General features: G+C 43.9%; 1 protein-coding gene, 1 long non-coding RNA gene and 1 pseudogene across 2 annotated transcripts in view; 2 read left to right on the top strand and 1 right to left on the bottom strand.

Annotated features, from left to right (window-relative positions):
• The window catches only part of LOC138946837 (sodium/potassium-transporting ATPase subunit alpha-3-like), a 148,976-nt gene that overhangs the window by 13,725 nt on the left and 111,425 nt on the right, over positions 1-23,826 (bottom strand). Inside the window, exons 15-17 of the mRNA XM_070318246.1 lie at positions 11,373-11,590; positions 8,369-8,470; positions 1,880-2,126 (exon numbers count right to left, since the gene is read on the bottom strand). Coding sequence (XP_070174347.1) covers positions 1,880-2,126; positions 8,369-8,470; positions 11,373-11,590 — 567 coding nt within the window. The remainder of the gene's footprint in view (positions 1-1,879; positions 2,127-8,368; positions 8,471-11,372; positions 11,591-23,826) is intronic.
• LOC138946832 (uncharacterized) lies at positions 3,426-6,918 on the top strand. Its single transcript, XR_011449427.1, has 3 exons — positions 3,426-3,845; positions 4,469-4,574; positions 4,870-6,918. It is a non-coding gene; the product is annotated as an uncharacterized lncRNA (long non-coding RNA).
• LOC138946625 (uncharacterized) lies at positions 16,882-19,125 on the top strand (annotated as a pseudogene).

The raw sequence follows: 23,826 nt of genomic DNA on the forward strand, positions 1-23,826 counted from the left end.
AATGACCTACGTCGTGCCTGTTTGGTCCTATGATAACTCATTTCATAGTTTTCATTTCCATTTGTTTACTATTTATTTGCTGGGAAATTACTGTCACTTCCTCCCACTGACGCTACCCAGGTGCGTGCTTGTTTAGGTGTAATCAGCCAGCTGGACTTCCAGCAGAATGACCGAGGTCCTTAATGCGCCAAGGGGTGACAGTGGGTTGGGGCATGGATACTGTTTCAGATTATGTCCATGAAGTTGACCCATGTCCGTCCAGGCATGGATTGGAACCCGTGACCCGAGGATGACAAGTCCAGTGCTCTACCAACTGAGCTTCAAGTCTCCCTGCTATAAGGAAAAGTCTGCAAGGGATGTATGATCAAGTAATGAAATGTAGCTGCAGTTTTAACCTGTCATGGAATGCATGCAGTTATTATTTTTAGCTTAACTTTCAACCTGTGACGGACCTCCATGAATTGTGCATTCGGCATGGTAAATAGTGTAAAAGAATGTATGGTGAAGATGGAGAATTCCAGCTAAATGTTTCTCCATCAAGAATAACTGTGCGCAATGAATGTGAAAAGGATCGTCAATTGTAGCCGACGTTTAAGTCTGCTATGATCTGTCTGGTCCCATTGCAATCAGTCTGCAAGGAATATGATTTGGCAAATGATTTCTCTAGGTGTTTCATGCCTCTCTGGACCTGCAACCTGGCAGTGGGAAAAGAGAAGACAGGGGGAGGCGGAGCTAAAGGGGCTGGGTGACAGCAGGACAGAGGGGGAGGCGGAGCTAAAGGGGCTGGGTAACAGCAGGACAGAGGGGGAGGCGGAGCTAAAGGGGCTGGGTAACAGCAGGACAGAGATGGAAAGGACAGCCCAGAGGGGGAGGCGGAGCTAAAGGGGCTGGGTAACAGCAGGACAGAGATGGAAAGGACAGCCCAGAGGGGGAGGCGGAGCTAAAGGGGCTGGGTAAGAGCAGGACACAGATGGAAAGGACAGCCCAGAGGGGGAGGCGGAGCTAAAGGGGCTGGGTAACAGCAGGACACAGATGGAAAGGACAGCCCAGAGGGGGAGGCGGAGCTAAAGGGGCTGGGTAAGAGCAGGACACGGATGGAAAGGACAGCCCAGAGGGGGAGGCGGAGCTAAAGGGGCTGGGTAAGAGCAGGACACAGATGGAAAGGACAGCCCAGAGCAGAGCGTGATGGAGAAACGTTATGGACGCCTTTACTCCGCTGTGGCAAAGGTCCAAGCAAGGATTAAGTCCACTTGACTGACCTTTCGTTGAACAGCCTGTACACCTGACTGACCTATCGCTGACCAGCCTGTACACTTGACTTACCTATCGCTGACCAGCCTGTACACTTGACTTACCTATCGTTGAACAGCCTGTACACTTGACTAACCTATCGTTAAACAGCCTGTACACTTGACTAACCTATCGTTCAACAGCCTGTACACCTGACTGACCTATCGTTGACCAACCTGTACACTTGACTAGCCTATCGTTGACCAGCCTCTAGTACACTTGACTGACCTATCGTTCAACAGCCTGTACACCTGACTGACCTATCGTTGACCAGCCTGTACACTTGACTAACCTATTGTTGACCAGCCTCTAGTACACTTGACTGACCTATCGTTCAACAGCCTGTACACTTGACTAACCTATCGTTGAACAGCCTGTACACTTGACTAACCTATCGTTGACCAGCCTCTAGTACACTTGACTGACCTATCGTTCAACAGCCTGTACACCTGACTGACCTATCGTTGACCAGCCTCTAGTACACTTGACTGACCTATCGTTCAACAGCCTGTACACCTGACTGACCTATCGTTGACAAGCCTGTACGCTTGACTGACCTTTCGTTGACCAGCCTGTACACTTGACTAACCTTTCGTTGACCAGCCTGTCGTTGGAGGTTCTGGGCGGGCGTTTCATGATGTCGCTCTCCGCTCGCTCGTAGGCCAGCGAGATGGCGGGCACCATGTCCGTGCCCAGGTCGATGCACAGGATGGTGACCACGCCGAGGGGCAGCGGGGTTCCGAACAGGATGTACACGAGGAACGGCGAGATCTCGGGGATGTTGGACGTCAGCGTGTAGGCAATGGACTTCTTCAGGTTGTCGAAAATCAGTCGGCCTGTGGGCACGTTGGTCAACAAACCAACCATCGTTATTAGTTACAATATGTCCCTGGTCAACGAACCAACCATCGTTCGTAGTTACAACATGTCCCTGGTCAACGAACCAACCATCGTTATTAGTTACAATATGTCCCTGGTCAACGAACCAACCATCGTTAGTAGTTACAATATGTCCCTGGTCAACGAACCAACCATCGTTAGTAGTTACAATATGTCCCTGGTCAACGAACCAACCATCGTTATTAGTTACAATATGTCCCTGGTCAACGAATCAACCATCGTTAGTAGTTACAATATGTCCCTGGTCAACGAACCAACCATCGTTAGTAGTTACAACATGTCCCTGGTCAACGAACCAACCATCGTTAGTAGTTACAATTTTTGAATTTTTGATTTTCTAAACATATCATGGTGTGTCTATGCGTCCCAAGGGCAGATTGTAAGAAAAGGCGTAGCCTTAAATCTTAATCCTTGTTAAATAAAGTTCAATTCAATTCAATTCAATTCAATTCAATTCAATTCTCTCTCTCTCTCTCTCTCTCTCTCTCTCTCTCTCTCTCTCTCTCTCTCTCTCTCTCTCTCTCTCTCTCTCTCGCTGGTTTTATCAAAGCCGTTGGAACAACATATCAACAAGTTTATTCTGTCACATTTTAACGAAAATGCTTTATTTCACCCAAATCAGTCCGGGTTCAGAACTCTTCATTCATGCCACACAGCACTTGTTTCTTTAGTTGATCAGTGGTTGAGCAAGATCAACGAAGACAAATTATGTGCTGCTCTCTTCGTTGACTTTGCTAAAGCATTTGATGTGATTCATCATGGCTTACTTCTTAGGAAACTCGCGCTGTACGGCCTTAGAAAGGATACAATATCGTTAATCAAGTCTTTTGTTTCTGATCGAGTACAAGCTGTGTGCGCCAACGGCTCTATGTCCAGCATGCAGTCGGTAGGTTATGGCATTCCTCAGGGATCTGTACTCGGCCCTCTTCTCTTTACGATTTACATTAATGACCTTCCCCTACACATAAGCAGTAACTGTGAACTCTTCGCTGATGATACCACTATTCACAATTCCCACTCAAATGTGAAGGTATTGTCAAAACAACTTCAAGAAAGTGTTAACGAGCTTTTAGCGTGGACCGAATTAAACCACATGGCTCTTAATCCAGACAAAACAAAAAGCATGCTTATTACCACCAGACAAAAACGCCAAAACTTAAAATCTAAACTTCCACCTTTAACGATTGATAACCACATTGTTGAAGAGGTTAATAAACACAAATTTCTAGTAGTGGGGCTCGTATGTTGCAGACGCACTAATAAATCATTCACATCTTGCAACAAACATCATACTTTGTGATATTGTTCCTTATGATTATTTAAGAGATTTCAGATACAGAGCCACTTCAGAAATCGGTTTTTTTGTTTTTGATAGGGAATAAAAGGCTGCATTTACAGCAGACGAAATTCGTACCAAAAGCGCTCAGCATTAAATAATCCCAACTCAGCAAATGTAAAATTCAATGGTTTACCACGCACCAGAAGTTGTCTGCTGATAACACATGCATGACATAAATACTCTTATGGGTATTTTTGTGTTCTGGTATTTAATTTGATCGTTTTTAGAATGTTATATATCCGCAGCATAAAAATTCAAGATGGCGGCCTCCGCAACATTGCGTGTTTTGATTTGAGCGAAAACAACGTTTCTGAAGGTAAGTTTTCAAGAATACGCATCCATTCACCAATGTCACATCATTTTACTGTTTAATTCTCCCCTGGGGTCTGTTATTCATCGGGTGAAGCGCTGAAATGCAGAGACTTTGTTTAATCTTGCAATAGCTCATTAGCTGGATTGTCAGTGATGCTGATAGATCTAGATCTATCTGTTGATTACAAGTAAGGAAATCATGATCGCCACGCTGGTGATTTTAAACAGATTAAACGAACTTTGAATAAAAGGCGAGGTGAAAGAGATTGTTCATGGTATGATCAATGATTAGTCCTGCCTACGTTAAGGACTTCCATAAGTCTCTGAACGGCTGAGGTGGGGAGGGGTAGAGTCAAAAACTGAGTGAGGGTAGGCCAGATAGTAGGATGACCAGCTGGAGATAAAAACACTCCACTCCCCATGTCTTTACAGTGTTGTGATCAAACTTTCAAAGACGGTAGGTAACAGACAAAAGCATACAGTGTATGCTAATCAAATGAGATAAGTGGTTTTGAAAAATGAAGAGGTACCGCTCTTTGAGTTTTACAATTTTGGTTTGTTGTTTGTTTCTCATCCTTTTGCTTATTTTAAGTTGACCGTGCATTGGTGTGAATTTTATTTTTACAGGATATATACACGAGTTACACCACATGCCGGTTCCTGGGAACAAGCGTTCTGCAATTATTCCGGTGCCACAGAAGGGAGCTGATTTCACAAGTACTACTGTATCAAGGTTTGTTACCTAATACATCCTGTCTAGCTTATCAGTAAGATTTTTTTATTTGTATTAATTGGAACATGTTTGCACATCATTTGTAAGCGACCTCTGTGAATTTGATGGGTTTAACGTACCCTCACTATGGTCAACATTCTGTTAGCGACTGTTTTAAGCGAATAAATGTAGCGGTCAGAAAGATTCCAGAATCAGTTCGGTCACTGGAAACTGTGTTTGTTTGTTTTTTAACCTGAAACAGTAATTATTCAAATACATTCAAATAAAAATGTCACTTTTGATCTTTTGTGTGAAGGGTACCCCAGGCTGATTTCCTGCACCATGGATGTAGAGGAGGCCAGACAGTCTGCTTCTCATTCCAGCTGTGTTCTGCTCGTGAAGTGTATCACATTGCCAAAGCCATTGGTCAAGAGAAGTCACCCTGTCTGCCCATTTTGCATAGCCTTACAGGCTGTGACACTATGTCGTTCTTCAATGGTATTGGGGAATCAGAAGGCTTGGGAAGTATGGCAAGCATTTGAAGACGTCACTCAAACTTTCTTCATGTTGTCTGCTCCTCTTTGTAAGCTGAGTACCACTGACAGGGCAGCACAAGAGCTTTTTGGTGTACATTTGTAGGACAAAACCAGCAACGTACTGGGTGTAAATAGTGCTAGACGGTACCTCTTCAGTAAAAAGAGCTGCCAAATTGACCATAATCCCCTTACTGCTGCTGCAGGACATGAGATTGAGAAGAGCCATCTACCTATTAGACTTCCAAACTCTGTGGGCTGGCAGTTCAAGGCTGGAAAGTGGGAGTCATTCTGGACGAGCTTTCCAAGAGGTATCCAGCGTGTGCCGAGAACTCATGAGGTGTGCCTGCAAGAAGAGCTGTACAACAAAACGCTGGAAATGCTGCTAAGAAGGACTGCAGACCACAGCTTTCTGCAAATGTGCTTGCATGCCTGTGAAAACTGTCAGCATCTAAACTGTGCAAAAATATTATTGCACCCATTTTCATACCCCAACTCAAACATTTATTCCTGTGTCAATTTATTCAAACTGGCTATGCCATTAAAGGCTCGCATCTTCGCTATCTGGCACATTTGTTGTTTTTTTTACATCATCATTTACACCGTCAAAATAAGGATACCCTTGACGTGACAAAGAGATGCGACAAAAACTTCGGGTACCTTTTAAAAAGCCGACGACAATTCCTGAGGCACAACTGGGTCACTGTTGTATACGAAGAGAAAGTCAACTTGATTATCCATCCAGAACAGGTTGTTTTATTTCGCCATCTTGCATATTTCTAGTGTTGTGCCATTGTACCTACTGATGTATGTGTCGATCTCACGGATGAGATGTTTATGTGTCAAATTTGAGGGATACCCAAGTCAACTAAAATCCATGTATTTTAGCAATGACCAAGTGGGTTGCGTTGAAACTTTCAGGAATGTGTGTCTACACACGAGGCGTAGTTCAACCGTTTGAGTTCACTTTCAAATCTTCACGAAATGATATTTTAAAAACTGCCACAGGTTTGTTAACTTACATCCCACATATGTTTGACTTCGCATGTATAATATGACAGATGGTTGTTTCAAGTACTGCCAAAGTTTCTTTTGAGTATATACACTTACCGGAATGTGCTAGTTGTGTAAACACATGAGAACAAACAACGTTTTCGAAATACAGCGATTATGAATTTTAGTCGACTTTTGAGTTGATACATTACATTTTTATCAGTTTTATTTTGGGGGTACCCTTATTTGGGCGGCGGTCAAATAACCCATGTAAAGGCCACATTTTATCTTAAAAGTGTTCCAGTTAGCCAAGTTGAGTGCCCTCAATAGCATACATTGAATACAACAGCACAGGAATGAATGTTTTCGTTTTGGTATGAAAATTGGTGCAATATATTTATTTTTGCACAGTTTAGGTAATCCACAAATTCTTCAACGCTGCCACCCACACCGTCCAATCATTCTCTGCACCAACAATACATGTATTGTTTTGTTTAAAAAATGTTTTTGTGTTAGTTTCTATTGCAAGAGAATGTCTTGTAGCACCAAAAATGCCTAAATACCCTTTTATTGGCGGCCATTTTGAAAATTGTTAAAAAAACTACTGATTTTTTAATTTTTTCACGGTGGCTCTGTATCAGGTTTTGTTAAGCAAAAGCAAATGTCCATTTACGCCAAATTTGCTGTTAATCACATGAAGTGAAATATGCCTAACATACCCAATTTTTACACTGGCGGCCATTTTGAAAAATTGTTTAAAAACTACCCATTTTTTTATTTTTCGCGGTGGCTCTGTATCAGGTTTTGTTAAGCACATAAAACTCTTCATATTTGCTGAATTTGGTGTTTGTTGCATGATTTGAATGATTTTGCAACATAGGAGCCCCACTATAGGTGTTATTCTTGATAACGATTTATCGTGGACTGATCACGTTACAGGAGTTTGTAAAATACTCTCCAAGAGGCTTTACGCTCACATTCAATCGATCATTGATTATGCGTCAACATTATGGGATTGTGCAAGTGCAAAAACTCTGAAACCTTTATTTAGTATACATAAAAGAGCAATCAAAGTTATTTTATTACAAGTCTCGGTTTCCAACGAAGACTATAAACTTTTAAACATTCTTCCTCCTAAGTCAAGACTCATGTACAATAAAGGCGTTTTGATGCATAAACTCATAATTGGAAGAGCGCCTGCACCTCTTTCTTCTCAATTCACGTCCCACAATTTAAGAGACCCGACAAAAAATGTATGCTCCTCGGCCTCGTATAGATCTTTTTAAGTCCAGCCTACTCTTTTCGGGGACTAATCTTTGGAATTCACTTCCAAGCGGTCTCAAACATTCTGTCAATGCCAAGACTTTTAAGGATAGATATTTCTCATTCCTTATACAAGGCACATTTCGTTCTCACTTAGCCTGGACATGTTTATATTGTTGATGCCTTATTTGTACCTTTTACACGTTTCAGGAGATAAATGTACCTAATTAATTTTCTAACATGGCTTATGTAACGATGCTACATTGCTATTACTTGCAACGTAGTTGCTTCATTGACTCCTCAGTTTCACGGATTTTTTCTTCCTTCGAAGTTTCACACGTTTTTTGTTGCTTGAAACAGTTTTCATTATACCTTTGACAATAATATGTCATGTTCGTTTGTCTGCATATTTTGTTTGTTTGTTTAGTCTGTTAATCGTTTGCTTGTTTGTTGTTTGTTTTTATTACTTCTTTAATTGATATTTGAATTCTTTTTAAAAACGTATAATCATTAGATTAAACCCTCCCATGGGCGAGGGCTGGATGTAAAAAAGCACCTGTTTGCTAATGCCACTACCCTCGTAAATAAAGAATTTGTCATTGTCATTGTCTCTCTCTCTCTCTCTCTCTCTCTCTCTCTCTCTCTCTCTCTCTCTCTCTCTCTCTCTCTCTCTCTCTCTCTCTCTCTCTCTCTCTCTCTCTCAGTCTCGGATTTGGGGGTAAATAGCGACGAGTTTTACTTACTTGCCAGTAAGTGTGAGTGAGCGCAGGATAAAATATAAGCCACCGTACAATCTACCTGGCACCTCTGGTTTTCCACTTGCACTTACCCGCTGGTTGGTATCACCCAGTGTAACTTACCGGTATAATTGGCTGTTTTGACAACTTACCGGTATAATTGGCTGTTTTGACAACTTAGAAAAATCGACAACTAATCTGTCAGCGAATCAAATCTGAACACGCAAAATAACGGAAATTTGTCTTCGTGTATGAACTGATGGATGGATGGATGGATGAATGGACCTACCTTCCTCCACCCCTGTGACAATGGAAGCAAAGTTGTCGTCCAGCAAAATCATGTCTGCTGCTTGCTTACTGACGTCACTTCCGGCAATCCCCATGGCAACACCTGGGTAGTGGAAATGCGATAGTAACATCTTAAAATGCCTTTATTTCTATCTACTGTTTATCCACTTTTGTCCAGAGATTCAACTTCTGAAGCCAGTTAAGGTAAAAGGTGGCGTTTCTCAAAGTGTTACACAAGTGATCTACCTGGCATCTCTGGTTTTCCACTCGCGCTTGAAAGGCAATTTGCTTTTGTGTTTTTACATTTAGCCAAGTTTTGACTAAATGTTTTAACATAGACAGGGAATCGAGACGAGGTGTCTGTGTGTGTAGAGCGATTCAGAGAAAACTACTAGAACGATGTTCATGAAACTTTACATGAGAGTTCCTGCAAATGATATTCACCGGGTTTTTTTCATTTTGTCGATATATATTTGATGACGTCATAAAAATTATCATTTCCGGCTTATTTCTTTTTAACATAGACGGTGAATCAAGACGAGGGTGGTGGTGTGTGTATGTGCATGTGTAGAGCGATTCAGAGAAAACTACGTGACCGATCTTTATGAAACTTTCCTGCAAATGATATCCCGGATGTTCTTCGACGGAGCCTGGACTAAAGAATTGCATTTCATCTGAAAATTATAATTAAAACTAGAATGTTAGTAATCGATCCAAAAATTATTGCATCTTATTTCTTATCATTTCCCGATTCCAAACACGTAGAGATATAATATGTTTAAGTTAAAAATATTAGAGAAAAACGCGCTTTCCTTTGAAGCGCTATACGCTACTGCGCTATACTAGCTTGTCACTTCAAGCCATGAGCTATCCGCGGGTAATCGGCACATGCCGCTGCTCGTCCTGTTGGTTTAAACAGTTGTTTATTCAGTTGCATAAAATACAAAGCCGTAATTGAAAGTTGTAATTAAGGGAGCACAACAAGATAAACTTATAAATGTGCTCTTAGAAACAAATGAGTAATGTGGCGGGCAATATTGTAAATGCATGATATTTAAACAAATGAAAACAAGAACAACAACAACGACAACTATCGCAACAGTGGTACGGAAATCTCACACACACACACACACACACACACACACACACACACACACACACACACACACACACACACACACACACACACACACACACACACACACACACACAGCGCGTCCTGTTCTGTGAGTTTGAAAGATTGACTAAATTTATCAATCGTTTTGTTTGTGTTGACCAGCCAGTAAATGAACAGCACCAGGAAAACCTCACTGTCACGGTTTGGTGACATTGATTGGGAAAGAAACACTCTGCAGGGTGCCTTTCCGAAATTGCGATGCAAAGCGCCTGTGCTTATCGCTACTGGAGGATTTTCTGCTGACTGAGCTTAGCAAGTGAAATTCGTTTATCTCCACGCCTGATAGACTGAATAGTGTCCAAGAAATATCCAACGTTAAAGTTTTCCGGACGGCGTGGTATTGTGTACAGGGTTTCCACGTGCGGGATTGTGCTGGCTTAGCAAAATCAACTAAAACTGCGTAGACTTGTGACGATAGCGATTGGTCGCTGGAGTCATGTGATGTTTTCGACGAGCTTTGGAGGAGACATTGAAACTGCCCATTTGGCATAATGGTTCGAGAGGAGACGGTTGTTTTTCTCGTCTAAGAGTTGACGGTTTTCAACACGTTGGTGATATTTTTTTATGTCAACGTGCCTGTTCTGCATGTCCAGTAGGGCTCTTAGGACAATGGAGGAGTGACCGCCTTTCGCTGCAACATTATGTTTCTGACGACGAGGTCGTCAGGACTGGGTGTTGGAGGATTTCAACGCAGAAGAGACCCAGTACAAGGGTTGTGGCTACTAATTCGTCGACGGGCGAAAGCCATACAAGGAAGCGGATTCGCTTAAGGAGAGCTACACATTCATAGGCTGTTGAGGTAATAAATCATTACTAAACGCTGTTTGACGAGTCAATGTTTGTGGAGTGAAGTACTCTCTGTTGTTCTTTCCAGGTTAGCGCATAATAAGCTCTTTGTGACGCTAAAAGTATAATCTGTATATGGTTTTTGCAGGTATGGAGAGAAGGAAGGAAAATGGCTGATTTGTTGTTTTAAAAGTTCGGTGTGCAGGCCCGCGTGCTCTATGAAATATGAAGGGTGACATGTTTAAAGGTGGAGTGTGAAGGGTTGCGTGGAATGTTTAGTGCACCGATGTTTTTTGTTGCAGCCTACTTATCGGTGCTGGAGCTGCTACTTATCGGTGCTGGAGCTGCTACTTATCTTTGCGGGAGTGCGGTGTTGCGGGTATGCTGTAACCGGAACATCTGTATGCTGTAACCGGAACCACTTTACGCTGTAACCTGGTAACCTGGTGATTTGCTGGTGGTGTCGTCGTCCTACCACCCTACACTTCTTACCATTTCTGGTAACTACGGGGAGGACCTTCAGCGACTGAGTGAGGCGCCTGATATCTCCACTGTTCCCTGCTTCGTTCAACGGCAACCGGCACTACAGTCAACGGAGCAGTTGTGGAGATAGACTATTTACGGGTCGCCCACTCAGTGGCAAAAAGCTAAGTGCACCATGTCATTGCGCCTTTAACCACCAAGTCACCTTGTGTATTTGTGATTTCATTTGAGTGGTGATAACGTGGGGTGTGTGACGCCTGCATTAACTAGCGCTTTTGGGCAGACCGGCTATCTTTCCTGTCTTATTATAATTTAATAAACTTTAACTGGCATTTTTGTCATTTACTTTCTTTACGTCGTTGAGGTAAGAACAACGTTTGAAGTGAAGTATTGAGGGAGGTGGCGAGATCGTATATAAACAGGCGTCTGAAACTTATACTTGGTTGCTTCTATCTTTTTTGGTGTGACTGCGAGAGTGGATCGTGGTGTGGGTAGTCAGTTAGCAGTAATTGACCGTTCATAATCATCTTTTTTGTGATCTATGAAACGTGACACTCACCTATGTCTGCTTTCTTGAGGGCAGGCGAGTCGTTGACGCCATCGCCAGTGACTGCCACGATCTGACCGTTCCGCTGACACCCCTCCACGATGATCAGCTTCTGCTGTGGTGACGTTCTGGCGAAGACGATCTCGTTATAATTCAGCAGGATATCGTCCAGGCATGCCTGGTTCAGGTCCTTCAGCTCGCCTCCGTGCACCACTGCCGCTTTGGCCTCTCTAAGGGAGAGAAATCATGAAGAATGTATGGGGTGCCGCTTTAAACCTCTCTAAGGGAGAGACATCATGAGGAATGTATGGGGTGCCGCTTTAAACCTCTCTAAGGGAGAGACATCATGAGGAATGTATGGGGTGCAGCTTTAAACCTCTCTAAGGGAGAGAAATCATGAAGAATGTAAGGGGTGCCGCTTTAAACCTCTCTAAGGGAGAGAAATCATGAAGAATGTATGGGGTGCAGCTTTAACCTCTCTAAGGGAGAGACATCATGAGAAATGTATGGGGTGCCGCTTTAAACCTCTCTAAGGGAGAGACATCATGAAGAATGTATGGGGTGCCGCTATAAACCTCTCTAAGGGAGAGACATCATGAGTAATGTATGGGGTGCCGCTATAAACCTCTCTAAGGGAGAGACATCATGAGGAATGTATGGGGTGCCGCTATAAACCTCTCTAAGGGAGAGACATCATGATGAATGTATGGGGTGCCGCTATAAACCTCTCTAAGGGAGAGACATCATGAGGAATGTATGGGGTGCCGCTATAAACCTCTCTAAGGGAGAGACATCATGATGAATGTATGGGGTGCCGCTATAAACCTCTCTAAGGGAGAGACATCATGAGTAATGTATGGGGTGCCGCTATAAACCTCTCTAAGGGAGAGACATCATGAGGAATGTATGGGGTGCCGCTATAAACCTCTCTAAGGGAGAGACATCATGAGTAATGTATGGGGTGCCGCTTTAAACCTCTCTACGGGAGAGACATCATGATGAATGTATGGGGTGCCGCTATAAACCTCTCTACGGGAGAGACATCATGATGAATGTATGGGGTGCCGCTATAAACCTCTCTAAGGGAGAGACATCATGAGGAATGTATGGGGTGCCGCTATAAACCTCTCTAAGGGAGAGACATCATGAGGAATGTATGGGGTGCCGCTATAAACCTCTCTAAGGGAGAGACATCATGATGAATGTATGGGGTGCCGCTATAAACCTCTCTAAGGGAGAGACATCATGAAGAATGTATGGGGTGCCGCTATAAACCTCTCTAAGGGAGAGACATCATGAGTAATGTATGGGGTGCCGCTATAAACCTCTCTAAGGGAGAGACATCATGATGAATGTATGGGGTGCCGCTATAAACCTCTCTAAGGGAGAGACATCATGAGTAATGTATGGGGTGCCGCTATAAACCTCTCTAAGGGAGAGACATCATGAGGAATGTATGGGGTGCCGCTATAAACCTCTCTAAGGGAGAGACATCATGATGAATGTATGGGGTGCCGCTATAAACCTCTCTAAGGGAGAGACATCATGAGGAATGTATGGGGTGCCGCTATAAACCTCTCTAAGGGAGAGACATCATGAGGAATGTATGGGGTGCCGCTATAAACCTCTCTAAGGGAGAGACATCATGAGTAATGTATGGGGTGCCGCTATAAACCTCTCTAAGGGAGAGACATCATGAGGAATGTATGGGGTGCCGCTATAAACCTCTCTAAGGGAGAGACATCATGATGAATGTATGGGGTGCCGCTATAAACCTCACTAAGGGAGAGACATCATGATGAATGTATGGGGTGCCGCTTTAAACCTCTCTACGGGAGAGACATCATGATGAATGTATGGGGTGCCGCTATAAACCTCTCTAAGGGAGAGACATCATAAGGAATGTATGGGGTGCCGCTTTAAACCTCTCTACGGGAGAGACATCATGAGGAATGTATGGGGTGCCGCTATAAACCTCTCTAAGGGAGAGACATCATGAAGAATGTATGGGGTGCCGCTATAAACCTCTCTAAGGGAGAGACATCATGAAGAATGTATGGGGTGCCGCTATAAACCTCTCTAAGGGAGAGACATCATGAGTAATGTATGGGGTGCCGCTATAAACCTCTCTAAGGGAGAGACATCATGAAGAATGTATGGGGTGCCGCTATAAACCTCTCTAAGGGAGAGACATCATGAAGAATGTATGGGGTGCCGCTATAAACCTCTCTAAGGGAGAGACATCATGAAGAATGTATGGGGTGCCGCTATAAACCTCTCTAAGGGAGAGACATCATGAGTAATGTATGGGGTGCCGCTATAAACCTCTATAAGGGAGAGACATCATGAAGAATGTATGGGGTGCCGCTATAAACCTCTCTAAGGGAGAGACATCATGAAGAATGTATGGGGTGCCGCTATAAACCTCTCTAAGGGAGAGACATCATGAAGAATGTATGGGGTGCCGCTATAAACCTCTCTAAGGGAGAGACATCATGAGTAATGTATGGGGTGCCGCTATAAACCTCTCTAAGGGAGAGACATCATGAGAAATGTATGGGGTGCCGCTTTAAACCTCTCTAAGGGAGAGACATCATGAAGAATGTATGGGGTGCCGCTTTAAACCTCTAAGAGGAGAGACATCATAAGGAATGTATGGGGTGCAGCTTTAAACCTCTAAGAGGAGAGACATCATGAGGAATGTAAGGGGTGCCGCTATAAACCTCTGTAAGGGAGAGACATCATGATGAATGTATGGGGTGCCGCTTTAAACCTCTCTACGGGAGAGACATCATAAGGAATGTATGGGGTGCCGCTATAAACCTCTCTAAGGGAGAGACATCATGAGGAATGTATGGGGTGCCGCTATAAACCTCTCTAAGGGAGAGACATCATAAGGAATGTATGGGGTGCCGCTTTAACCTCTCTAAGGGAGAGACATCATGAGGAATGTATGGGGTGCAGCTTTAAACCTCTCTAAGGGAGAGACATCATAAGCAATGTATGGGGTGCCGCTTTGGCCTCTTTAAGGGAGAGAAATCATGAAGAATGTAAGGGGTGCCGCTTTAAACCTCTCTAAGGGAGAGAAATCATGAAGAATGTAAGGGGTGCCGCTTTAAACCTCTCTAAGGGAGAGAAATCATGAAGAATGTAAGGGGTGAAGCTATAAAGCTCTCCAAGGGAGAGAAATCATGAAGAATGTAAGGGGTGCCGCTTTAAACCTCTCTAAGGGAGAGACATCATAAGGAATGTATGGGGTGCCGCTTTAAACCTCTCTACGGGAGAGACATCATAAGGAATGTATGGGGTGCCGCTTTAAACCTCTAAGAGGAGAGAAATCATGAAGAATGTAAGGGGTGCCGCTTTAAACCTCTCTAAGGGAGAGACATCATAAGCAATGTATGGGGTGCCGCTTTGGCCTCTCTAAGGGAGAGAAATCATGAATAATGTAAGGGGTGCCGCTTTAACTCTTACCAGTTCGGGGGTTTTAAGGCATATATGTTGGTGCCTACTTGCCGAGTGGCTATCTGGGGTCATATTCTAAATGAAATATAGAAAGTTATATATCAAATGAAAGGAAAATGAATAAGCTTTTCATATTTGCAAAGAGAATTGTGCTATCTTTCAAGGTAAAAAAGGTTATGGGGGTGACAACATGATTTTTGTTGAAATTTGTACGCCCATTTTTTGGAACATGTGACAAACACAAAGAAGAAATTTTTGTGTGTTCAGTTTATTTTAGATATGCTGCTAACTAGTCTGTTTTGGCTTTCATTTTACATTACATAGCACAGTTTTATTGAGTTTTGCTGATAAACAAAAAAGTTATTGTCACCTGAATACCCCTGGGCACCCAAATTTCAAAGTTGGACGTTTCATGACATACGCATGCCTAAGGCCCCCCCCCCCCCCCCCCCCCAAAAAAAAAAAATAGTCTGTTTACGGTATCGACCCTATTTTTTCCCGCGACCCTAGACTTTATTTTGGCATTTGGGAAAAAAAAAAATTTTTTGACACAAAATGGTTTTTTGAAAAAAAAAATGAAAAAAAAAAGGTCTGTTTTTTGGCCAAAATAACTTAAAAATATGTTTTTTTGGGGAAAAAAAAAGAAAAAAAAGGCCCGACCTACCGACCCTATTTTTTTGGCCAACAGACTCATTTTTTTGTTTTGCCTAATAATACATTCCTTAAACTAACTTATAACAAAAACCCAGCTTGTTTCTGTCATAAAGTGTGTATGGGGTGCCGCTTTAAACCTCTCTAAGGGAGAGACATCATGAAGAATGTAGTGGGTGCCGCTTTGGCCTCTCTACGGGAGAGACATCATAAGGAATGTATGGGGTGTCGCTTTGGCCTCTCTACGGGAGAGAGATCATAAGGAATGTATGGGGTGCCGCTTTGGCCTCTCTACGGGAGAGACATCATAAGGAATGTATGGGGTGTCGCTTTGGCCTCTCTACGGGAGAGAGATCATAAGGAATGTATGGGGTGTCGCTTTGGCCTCTCTACGGGAGAGAGATCATAAGGAATGTATGGGGTGTCGCTTTAAACCTCTCTACGGGAGAGACATCATGAAGAATGTAGTGGGTGCCGCTTTGGCCTCTCTACGGGAGAGAGATCATAAGGAATGTATGGGGTGCCGCTTTGGCCTCTCTACGGGAGAGACATCATAAGGAATGTAGTGGGTGCCGCTTTAAACCTCTCTAAGGGAGAGACATCATAAGGAATGTATGGGGTGCCGCTTTGGCCTCTCTACGGGAGAGACATCATAAGGAATGTAGTGGGTGCCGCTTTGGCCTCTCTACGGGAGAGACATCATAAGGAATGTATGGGGTGTCGCTTTGGCCTCTCTACGGGAGAGAGATCATAAGGAATGTATGGGGTGCCGCTTTGGCCTCTCTACGGGAGAGACATCATAAGGAATGTATGGGGTGCCGCTTTGGCCTCTCTACGGGAGAGAGATCATAAGGAATGTATGGGGTGCCGCTTTAAACCTCTCCAAGAGGAGACATCGTGAGGAATGAAGGGGGTGCCGCTTTGGCCTCTGATGGCCCTGTCACACCTTGACGTATTAGCCACCGTATGCCGTCGTCTGAAAAATCTGGCGAATACGTCGAATAAGTTATGGGTAAGGTTAGTATAAGTTTAGAACGCGCTGAAGCACGCTGGTATACGTCATCGTAAGGCGAGGTCGACGAACAATTTTGAACATGCACACAATTTTCGGACGTATGCCAGCGTATGGCTCATACATCCCGCATACGCGGGCCATACGTTGTAGGTAAGTTCTGCGATCGTTGACACACGTTCACACACGTTACTAATAAGTCGACATACGTACCCAAATCTTATTTCTTACCTATGAGTAACGTGCTTTGAACCTATGTTGAACGTATCTGCAACGCATATTGACGTTTTGGACGTGTTCCGGAAGACCACAGCATTTACTGAACGTGTTTCTAACTTGCAGCTACCGTACAATAGCGTATTGGCAGCGTTTATGGGGCATTGGTATATAAAGATGGGGTTCGCAGGAGGAAACCGCCAGTACTCAAGACTCCATGGTGAGCAGATATCCATGCAATCCGAGAGATGGAAGATCCAGCAAGGCTGAGACGCAACTAGCTGTCCTCCAACATCAGCATTGTAATGTCTTGGTTTTTTTTTTATCTGGACATGGTCCAAGGATAACCAAGCAGTACACCTTCTACAGGGATCCGCTTGAGCCTGGCATGAAGTTGGCCCTGACTTTACGTCACCTTGCCTCTGGGAACAAGTATGCCTCGCTCGATGAAGTTCGGATGGAGGGTCTGTAACATTGTGAACACTGTCACCAGGGTCCCTCACATTGTGAACACTGTCACCAGGGTCCCTCACATTGTGAACACTGTCACCAGGGTCTGTAACATTGTGAACACTGTCACCAGGGTCTGTAACATTGTGGACACTGTCACCAGGGTCTGTAACATTGTGAACACTGTCACCAGGGTCTGTAACATTGTGAACACTGTCACCAGGGTCTGTAACATTGTGAACACTGTCACCAGGGTCTGTAACATTGTGAACACTGTCACCAGGGTCTGTAACATTGTGAACACTGTCACCAGGGTCTGTAACATTGTGAACACTGTCACCAGGGTCTGTAACATTGTGAACACTGTCACCAGGGTCTGTAACATTGTGAACACTGTCACCAGGGTCTGTAACATTGTGAACACTGTCACCAGGGTCTGTAACATTGTGGACACTGTCACCAGGGTCTGTAACATTGTGAACACTGTCACCAGGGTCTGTAACATTGTGAACACTGTCACCAGGGTCTGTAACATTGTGAACACTGTCACCAGGGTCTGTAACATTGTGAACACTGTCACCAGGGTCTGTAACATTGTGAACACTGTCACCAGGGTCTGTAACATTGTGAACACTGTCACCAGGGTCTGTAACATTGTGAACACTGCCACCAGGGTCTGTAACATTGTGAACACTGTCACCAGGGTCTGTAACATTGTGAACACTGTCACCAGGGTCTGTAACATTGTGAACACTGTCACCAGGGTCTGTAACATTGTGAACACTGTCACCAGGGTCTGTAACATTGTGAACACTGTCACCAGGGTCTGTAACATTGTGAACACTGTCACCAGGGTCTGTAACATTGTGAACACTGTCGCCAGGGTCTGTAACATTGTGAACACTGTCGCCAGGGTCTGTAACATTGTGAACACTGTCGCCAGGGTCTGTAACATTGTGAACACTGTCGCCAGGGTCTGTAACATTGTGAACACTGTCACCAGGGTCTGTAACATTGTGAACACTGTCACCAGGGTCTGTAACATTGTGAACACTGTCACCAGGGTCTGTAACATTGTGAACACTGTCACCAGGGTCTGTAACATTGTGAACACTGTCACCAGGGTCTGTAACATTGTGAACACTGTCACCAGGGTCTGTAACATTGTGAACACTGTCACCAGGGTCCCTCACATTGTGAACACTGTCACCAGGGTCCCTCACATTGTGAACACTGTCACCAGGGTCCCTCACAACACCCAGTCCCTTGTGCTCAGAGAAGTCTGTCAAGCCATTATTGACGAATACGTGTATGGGGTGCTGGTCTCCCCAAGTACTCCGGCGGGTAGGCGCGCCGTAGATAACAAGTTCTTTCAAAGATGGAACTTTGCCAATACATGTGGGGCACTTGATGGGCAGCACGTGGCCTGCCGCTGTCCTCCAAAGAGTGGGAGTCTATACTTCAACTACAAAGGATTCTACTCCATTGTTCTGATGGCGCTTGTAGATGCCGACTACAAATTCATTTGGGAAAATATCGGTGGTACTGGATCAGCATCAGACGAGCAGATATACAATTCCTGTGAGCTGAAGGAATGCGTTGAAGACGGTACCCTAGGTTTCCTGACCCTGAGCCTCTTCCCAACGACAACCAGGATGTGCCCTACTTCTTCATCGGTGACGATGCCTTCGCCCTACGACCAACCATGATGAAGCCATACAGCCATCGGGGTCTGACGAATCAACAACGCATCTTCAACTACAGGCTTTCCCGAGCAAGGAGGGTAGTAGAAAATGATTCGCCTTGCGTTACGTCCACGCCCAGGGCCAGGAGACTTCTTGGCAGCGTTCTTCGATGTTTTCTTCGGCATGTCTCGTGCAGTTATGATTTGAATCGCCAAGCGGCACCCTTTTTATAGGCAACGACACGTGATCGTCGGCGATACGCTGCATACGTTATGCATACGTTAGACTATCGTTGGACGTACGTTGTGAACGCCGGCAACACGTTAAGCATTCGTTGGTATAAGTTATCGAAATCTTCTACTAAGGGAGAGACATCATGAGGAATGTAGTGGGTGCCGCTTTGGCCTCTCTAAGGGAGAGACATCATTAGGAATATTAGTCATTAGTGAAATTCACGAAAGATTGTTTGTTGCGTATCACTATACTCATGCACGCTAGGACCATTAGTGCTAATATTAGTTATATCGCATTCGAGTTTGGAACAGTAGGAATCATAAATCTACCTGAGAAGTCAGACAAACACAAGGGAGGCTACTGCCTTGTATTTAATGTTGGAAATGTTGGATTGTCTTTTCCTGCTTTCGTAACTTTGCTGCGACAAGGAATAAGATGAAGGTGTTTTTAACCTTTGCCGTGCTTCCTGGGTTCACCTGTACCCAGAGACACACTAAAATCATTGTAACTCTGGAACCATTAAAGGTATCGTTTTGAAATTTTAAGTATCTCTCACACACCTAATTTGCTCTCTGTCTGCACATTTTTAGTGTGTACATGACAAAACATTAAAATTAATTGATTATGATAATTTACATAAACACTACCGATGGCGCGGGTTCACACAAACCCATACTTTTAAAGAGTAGTAGTGATTGTAACTATCCCTCTGCCGACGGCGCGGGTTCTGCTACACCCATAATTACCAAAGCGGCGGAACAGTGTCTGTCTGCCTGTTTGTCTCCAAGAGACTGTCTGTCTCTCTGTCTGTCTGTCCGTATCTCTCTGTCTGTATGTCTGTTGTCAGTTGCTCTGTCTGTCTGTCTGTCTATCTGTCTATCCGTCTATCTGACTGTCTGTCTCTATCTGTCTGTCTCTCTCTCTCTGTCTCTCTCTCTGTCTCTCTCTCTTAGTCTCTCTCTCTGTCTCTCTCTCTTAGTCTCTCTCTCTGTCTCTCTTTCTTAGTCTCTCTCTCTTTCTTAGTCTCTCTCTCTCTCTCTTTCTTAGTCTCTCTCTCTCTCTTTCTTAGTCTCTCTCTCTCTTTCTTAGTCTCTCTCTCTCTCTCCTTCTTAGTCTCTCTCTCTCTCTTTCTTAGTCTCTCTCTCTTTCTTAGTCTCTCTCTCTCTCTCTTTCTTAGTCTCTCTCTCTCTCTCTTTCTTAGTCTCTCTCTCTCTTTCTTAGTCTCTCTCTCTCTCTCTTTCTTAGTCTTTCTCTCTCTCTCTTTCTTAGTCTCTCTCTCTCTCTTTCTTAGTCTCTCTCTCTCTTTCTTAGTCTCTCTCTCTCTCTTTCTTAGTCTCTCTCTCTCTCTCTCTCTTTCTTAGTCTCTCTCTCTCTCTTTCTTAGTCGCTCTCTCTCTCTCTTTCTTAGTCTCTCTCTCTCTCTTTCTTAGTCTCTCTCTCTCTTTCTTAGTCTCTCTCTCTTTCTTAGTCTCTCTCTCTCTCTCTTTCTTAGTCTCTCTCTCTCTTTCTTAGTCTCTCTCTCTTACTTAGTCTCTGTCTGTCTCTTTCTTAGTCTCTCTCTCTCTTTCTTAGTCTCTCTCTCTCTCTTTCTTAGTCTCTCTCTCTCTCTCTTTCTTAGTCTCTCTCTCTCTCTCTTTCTTAGTCTCTCTCTCTCGCTCTTTCTTAGTCTCTCTCTCTCTCTCTTTCTTAGTCTCTCTCTCTCTCTCTTTTTAGTCTCTCTCTCTCTTTCTTAGTCTCTCTCTCTCTCTCTTTCTTAGTCTCTCTCTCTCTCTTTCTTTGTCTCTCTCTCTCTCTTTCTTAGTCTCTCTCTCTCTCTCTTTCTTAGTCTCTCTCTCTCTCTTTCTTAGTCTCTCTCTCTCTCTCTTTCTTAGTCTCTCTCTCTTTCTTAGTCTCTCTCTCTCTTTCTTAGTCTCTCTCTCTCTCTTTCTTAGTCTCTCTCTCTCTCTTTCTTAGTCTCCCTCTCTCTCTTTCTTAGTCTCTCTCTCTCTTTCTTAGTCTATCTCTCTCTCTTTCTTAGTCTCTCTCTCTCTTTCTTAGTCTCTCTCTCTTTTTTAGTCTCTCTCTCTCTCTCTCTCTCTCTCTCTCTCTCTCTTTCTTCGTCGCTGTGTACGTGCCACCCTCGGCTAACGCGTCAGAAGCAGCAGAGACGATACCACAGCACGTGCATGAACTACAGACTAAATCGCCAGACGCTTTCGTTTTAGTAAGCGGGGATTTTAACCACTGTAACCTGAAGAAAGTGCTACCCAAACTGTACCAACATGTCACATGCCCTACACGAAAAGACAAGACTATAGACTTATGTTATTCAAACGTCAAGGATGCGTACAGTTCGTATGCACTGCCAGCTCTAGGACGGTCCGATCATAACATTGTAAACCTTGTCCCACGTTACCGACCACGTCGTGTGCAGCGGGAATCGCCCATCACTAGGACTGTTTTTGATTGGTCGGGCGATTCAATGGAAACCCTTAGAGGGTGCCTCGATTGCACTGATTGGACAGTATTTGTGGACTCGTCCCGTGATGTTGATGAACTGACAGAATGCGTAACCGACTATGTGTCTTTTTGTGTGGACAATGTTGTGCCGAAGAAAACAGTGAAGGTGTACAGCAATACAAAGCCCTGGGTCACGAAAGATATCAAAGATGTGCTGAATAAGAAGAAGAAAGCTTTTAGAGAAGGGAATTGTAACATGAGGGAGGTTCAGAGGGAGGTCCAGAGTTCGATAAGGAGGGGGAAGGAAGAGTTTAAGAGGAAGGTAGAGGGAAATTTCACGGGGAACAACATGAAGAAGGCATGGGAGGGGTTGAATGTCATGAGTGGCTACAAGGGGAAGAAGGGTGGGAGTAAGGAAAAAAGCAACGCTACGCAGTCAGATGCAAATGATCTCAACCAGTTTTATGCACGCTTCGATAAGCATGACTTCAGCGGGAAAAGGAAGGCAATGCGGGACAGGTTGACCAGTGATAGTGGGCTTACGGAGGGAGATTCCCCAATAGTGGTGACGGAAGAAGAGGTGGAGAGGGGGCTGAAGAATGTTAATGCTAGCAAGGCGGGGGGACCAGATGGGATGATGCCCAAAGTTTTAAAACTATGTGCAGAGCAACTTAGTTATATTTTTTCAGTCATTTTTAACATGTCGCTTGGTGCTAGCAGGGTACCGGCCCTATGGAAAACTTCATGCATTGTTCCTGTGCCAAAGAAAAAGACTGTGATAACCATGAATGACCTGAGACCTGTGGCACTTACTTCTGTTTGTATGAAAGTCTTTGAGAGAGTTGTTTTGTTCAAATTGAGTGATTGTGTGAAAGATTTCATTGATCCATGTCAGTTTGCATACAGGAAAAACAGGAGTGTTGATGATGCTGTGTTGAATGTTTTAAACAAGATCTACTCTCATTTAGAAAAGCCTGGCTCTTATATTCGCTTGATGTTCTTTGATTTTTCCAGCGCTTTTAATACTATACAGCCTCATTTAATGGCGGAGAAGCTTTTTAGCATGAATGTCCCAGCAGCCACCATCCTCTGGGTTATGGACTACCTGACAAACAGGCCACAGTATGTTAGGGTGGGGGGGCAATCAGTTTCAGACACAATCTGCACAAACACAGGGGCACCACGTCCAAGGCACAGTACTCTCACCTTTTCTTTTTTCTCTCTACACAGCAGATTTCAGAAGTTCTAGTGACTCCTGCCCCATAACCAAGTTTGCTGACGACACTGGACTGACCGGACTGCTGACTGTTGACGACGACTCTGACTACAGGCAGGAGGTAGATAGGTTTGTGGGGTGGTGTGAAAACAACTATTTAGAGCTTAATGTGGGGAAGACAAAGGAAATGATAATGGACAACAGGAGGGGGGAACATGTACACAGGGAGATAGTGATCAAGGGGGAGGTCGTAGAGAAGGTAGAGCAGTATAAGTATTTGGGGGTGATTATAGACAATAAGTTGACATGGAAACCAAACTCTGATGCCCTTGTGAAGAAACTCCACTCTCGCCTGTACTTTTTGAGAAAACTCAGGTCTTTTAACATCAGACAAGAAATCCTTCAGATGTTTTACACTTCAACGTGCAATAGTGTGTTGTACTTTGGCTCCGTGTGTTGGGGTGGCAACATCAACAAGCAAGACAGGGATAGATTAGATAAATTCATCAGGAAAGCAAGTGGGGTGGTAGGGAGGAAGCAGGACAATTTCACATCAACACATGAACGACGACTGACTGACAAGGTACAGAAGATTTTGGCTGACGACTCGCACCCACTCAGACCGGAATTTGACAGTAGACGGACAGACAGGAGCAACAGATTCAGACAACCAACCGCAAGATCCACACGCTACAGAAATTCGTTCATTCCATCTGCAATTCACATCTTCAATTCTCAGGTGGGGCGGTAGATGCTGGTGTTGTCGCTCTGATGCACGGGGTCAGTGTTCTGTATTGTTTCAGTATTGTTGATTTTGTTTTGCATTCTACTCTCTTAATCTTAGACAACATGTGATAACCGGCAAGGTGCTGACTTTCTTTTGTGCATTGTTGATGGTGAATGCATGTTAATTTATTTTTAATATACTTTCTTATGTGATAACCAATGTGCTATATTTTCTCAGGACAAAGAACAAATGTTTATTTTGAATGTTTTATGTATGTTATTATTACGGACACAAACGCTCAGCAATGTAATTTCTCTTTTAGAGATTAATAAAGTTATTGTATTGTATTGTATTGTATTGTATTGTCTCTCT

The sequence above is a fragment of the Littorina saxatilis genome, linkage group LG14, assembly GCF_037325665.1.
Source record: "Littorina saxatilis isolate snail1 linkage group LG14, US_GU_Lsax_2.0, whole genome shotgun sequence".
Classification (NCBI taxonomy): domain Eukaryota; kingdom Metazoa; phylum Mollusca; class Gastropoda; order Littorinimorpha; family Littorinidae; genus Littorina; species Littorina saxatilis.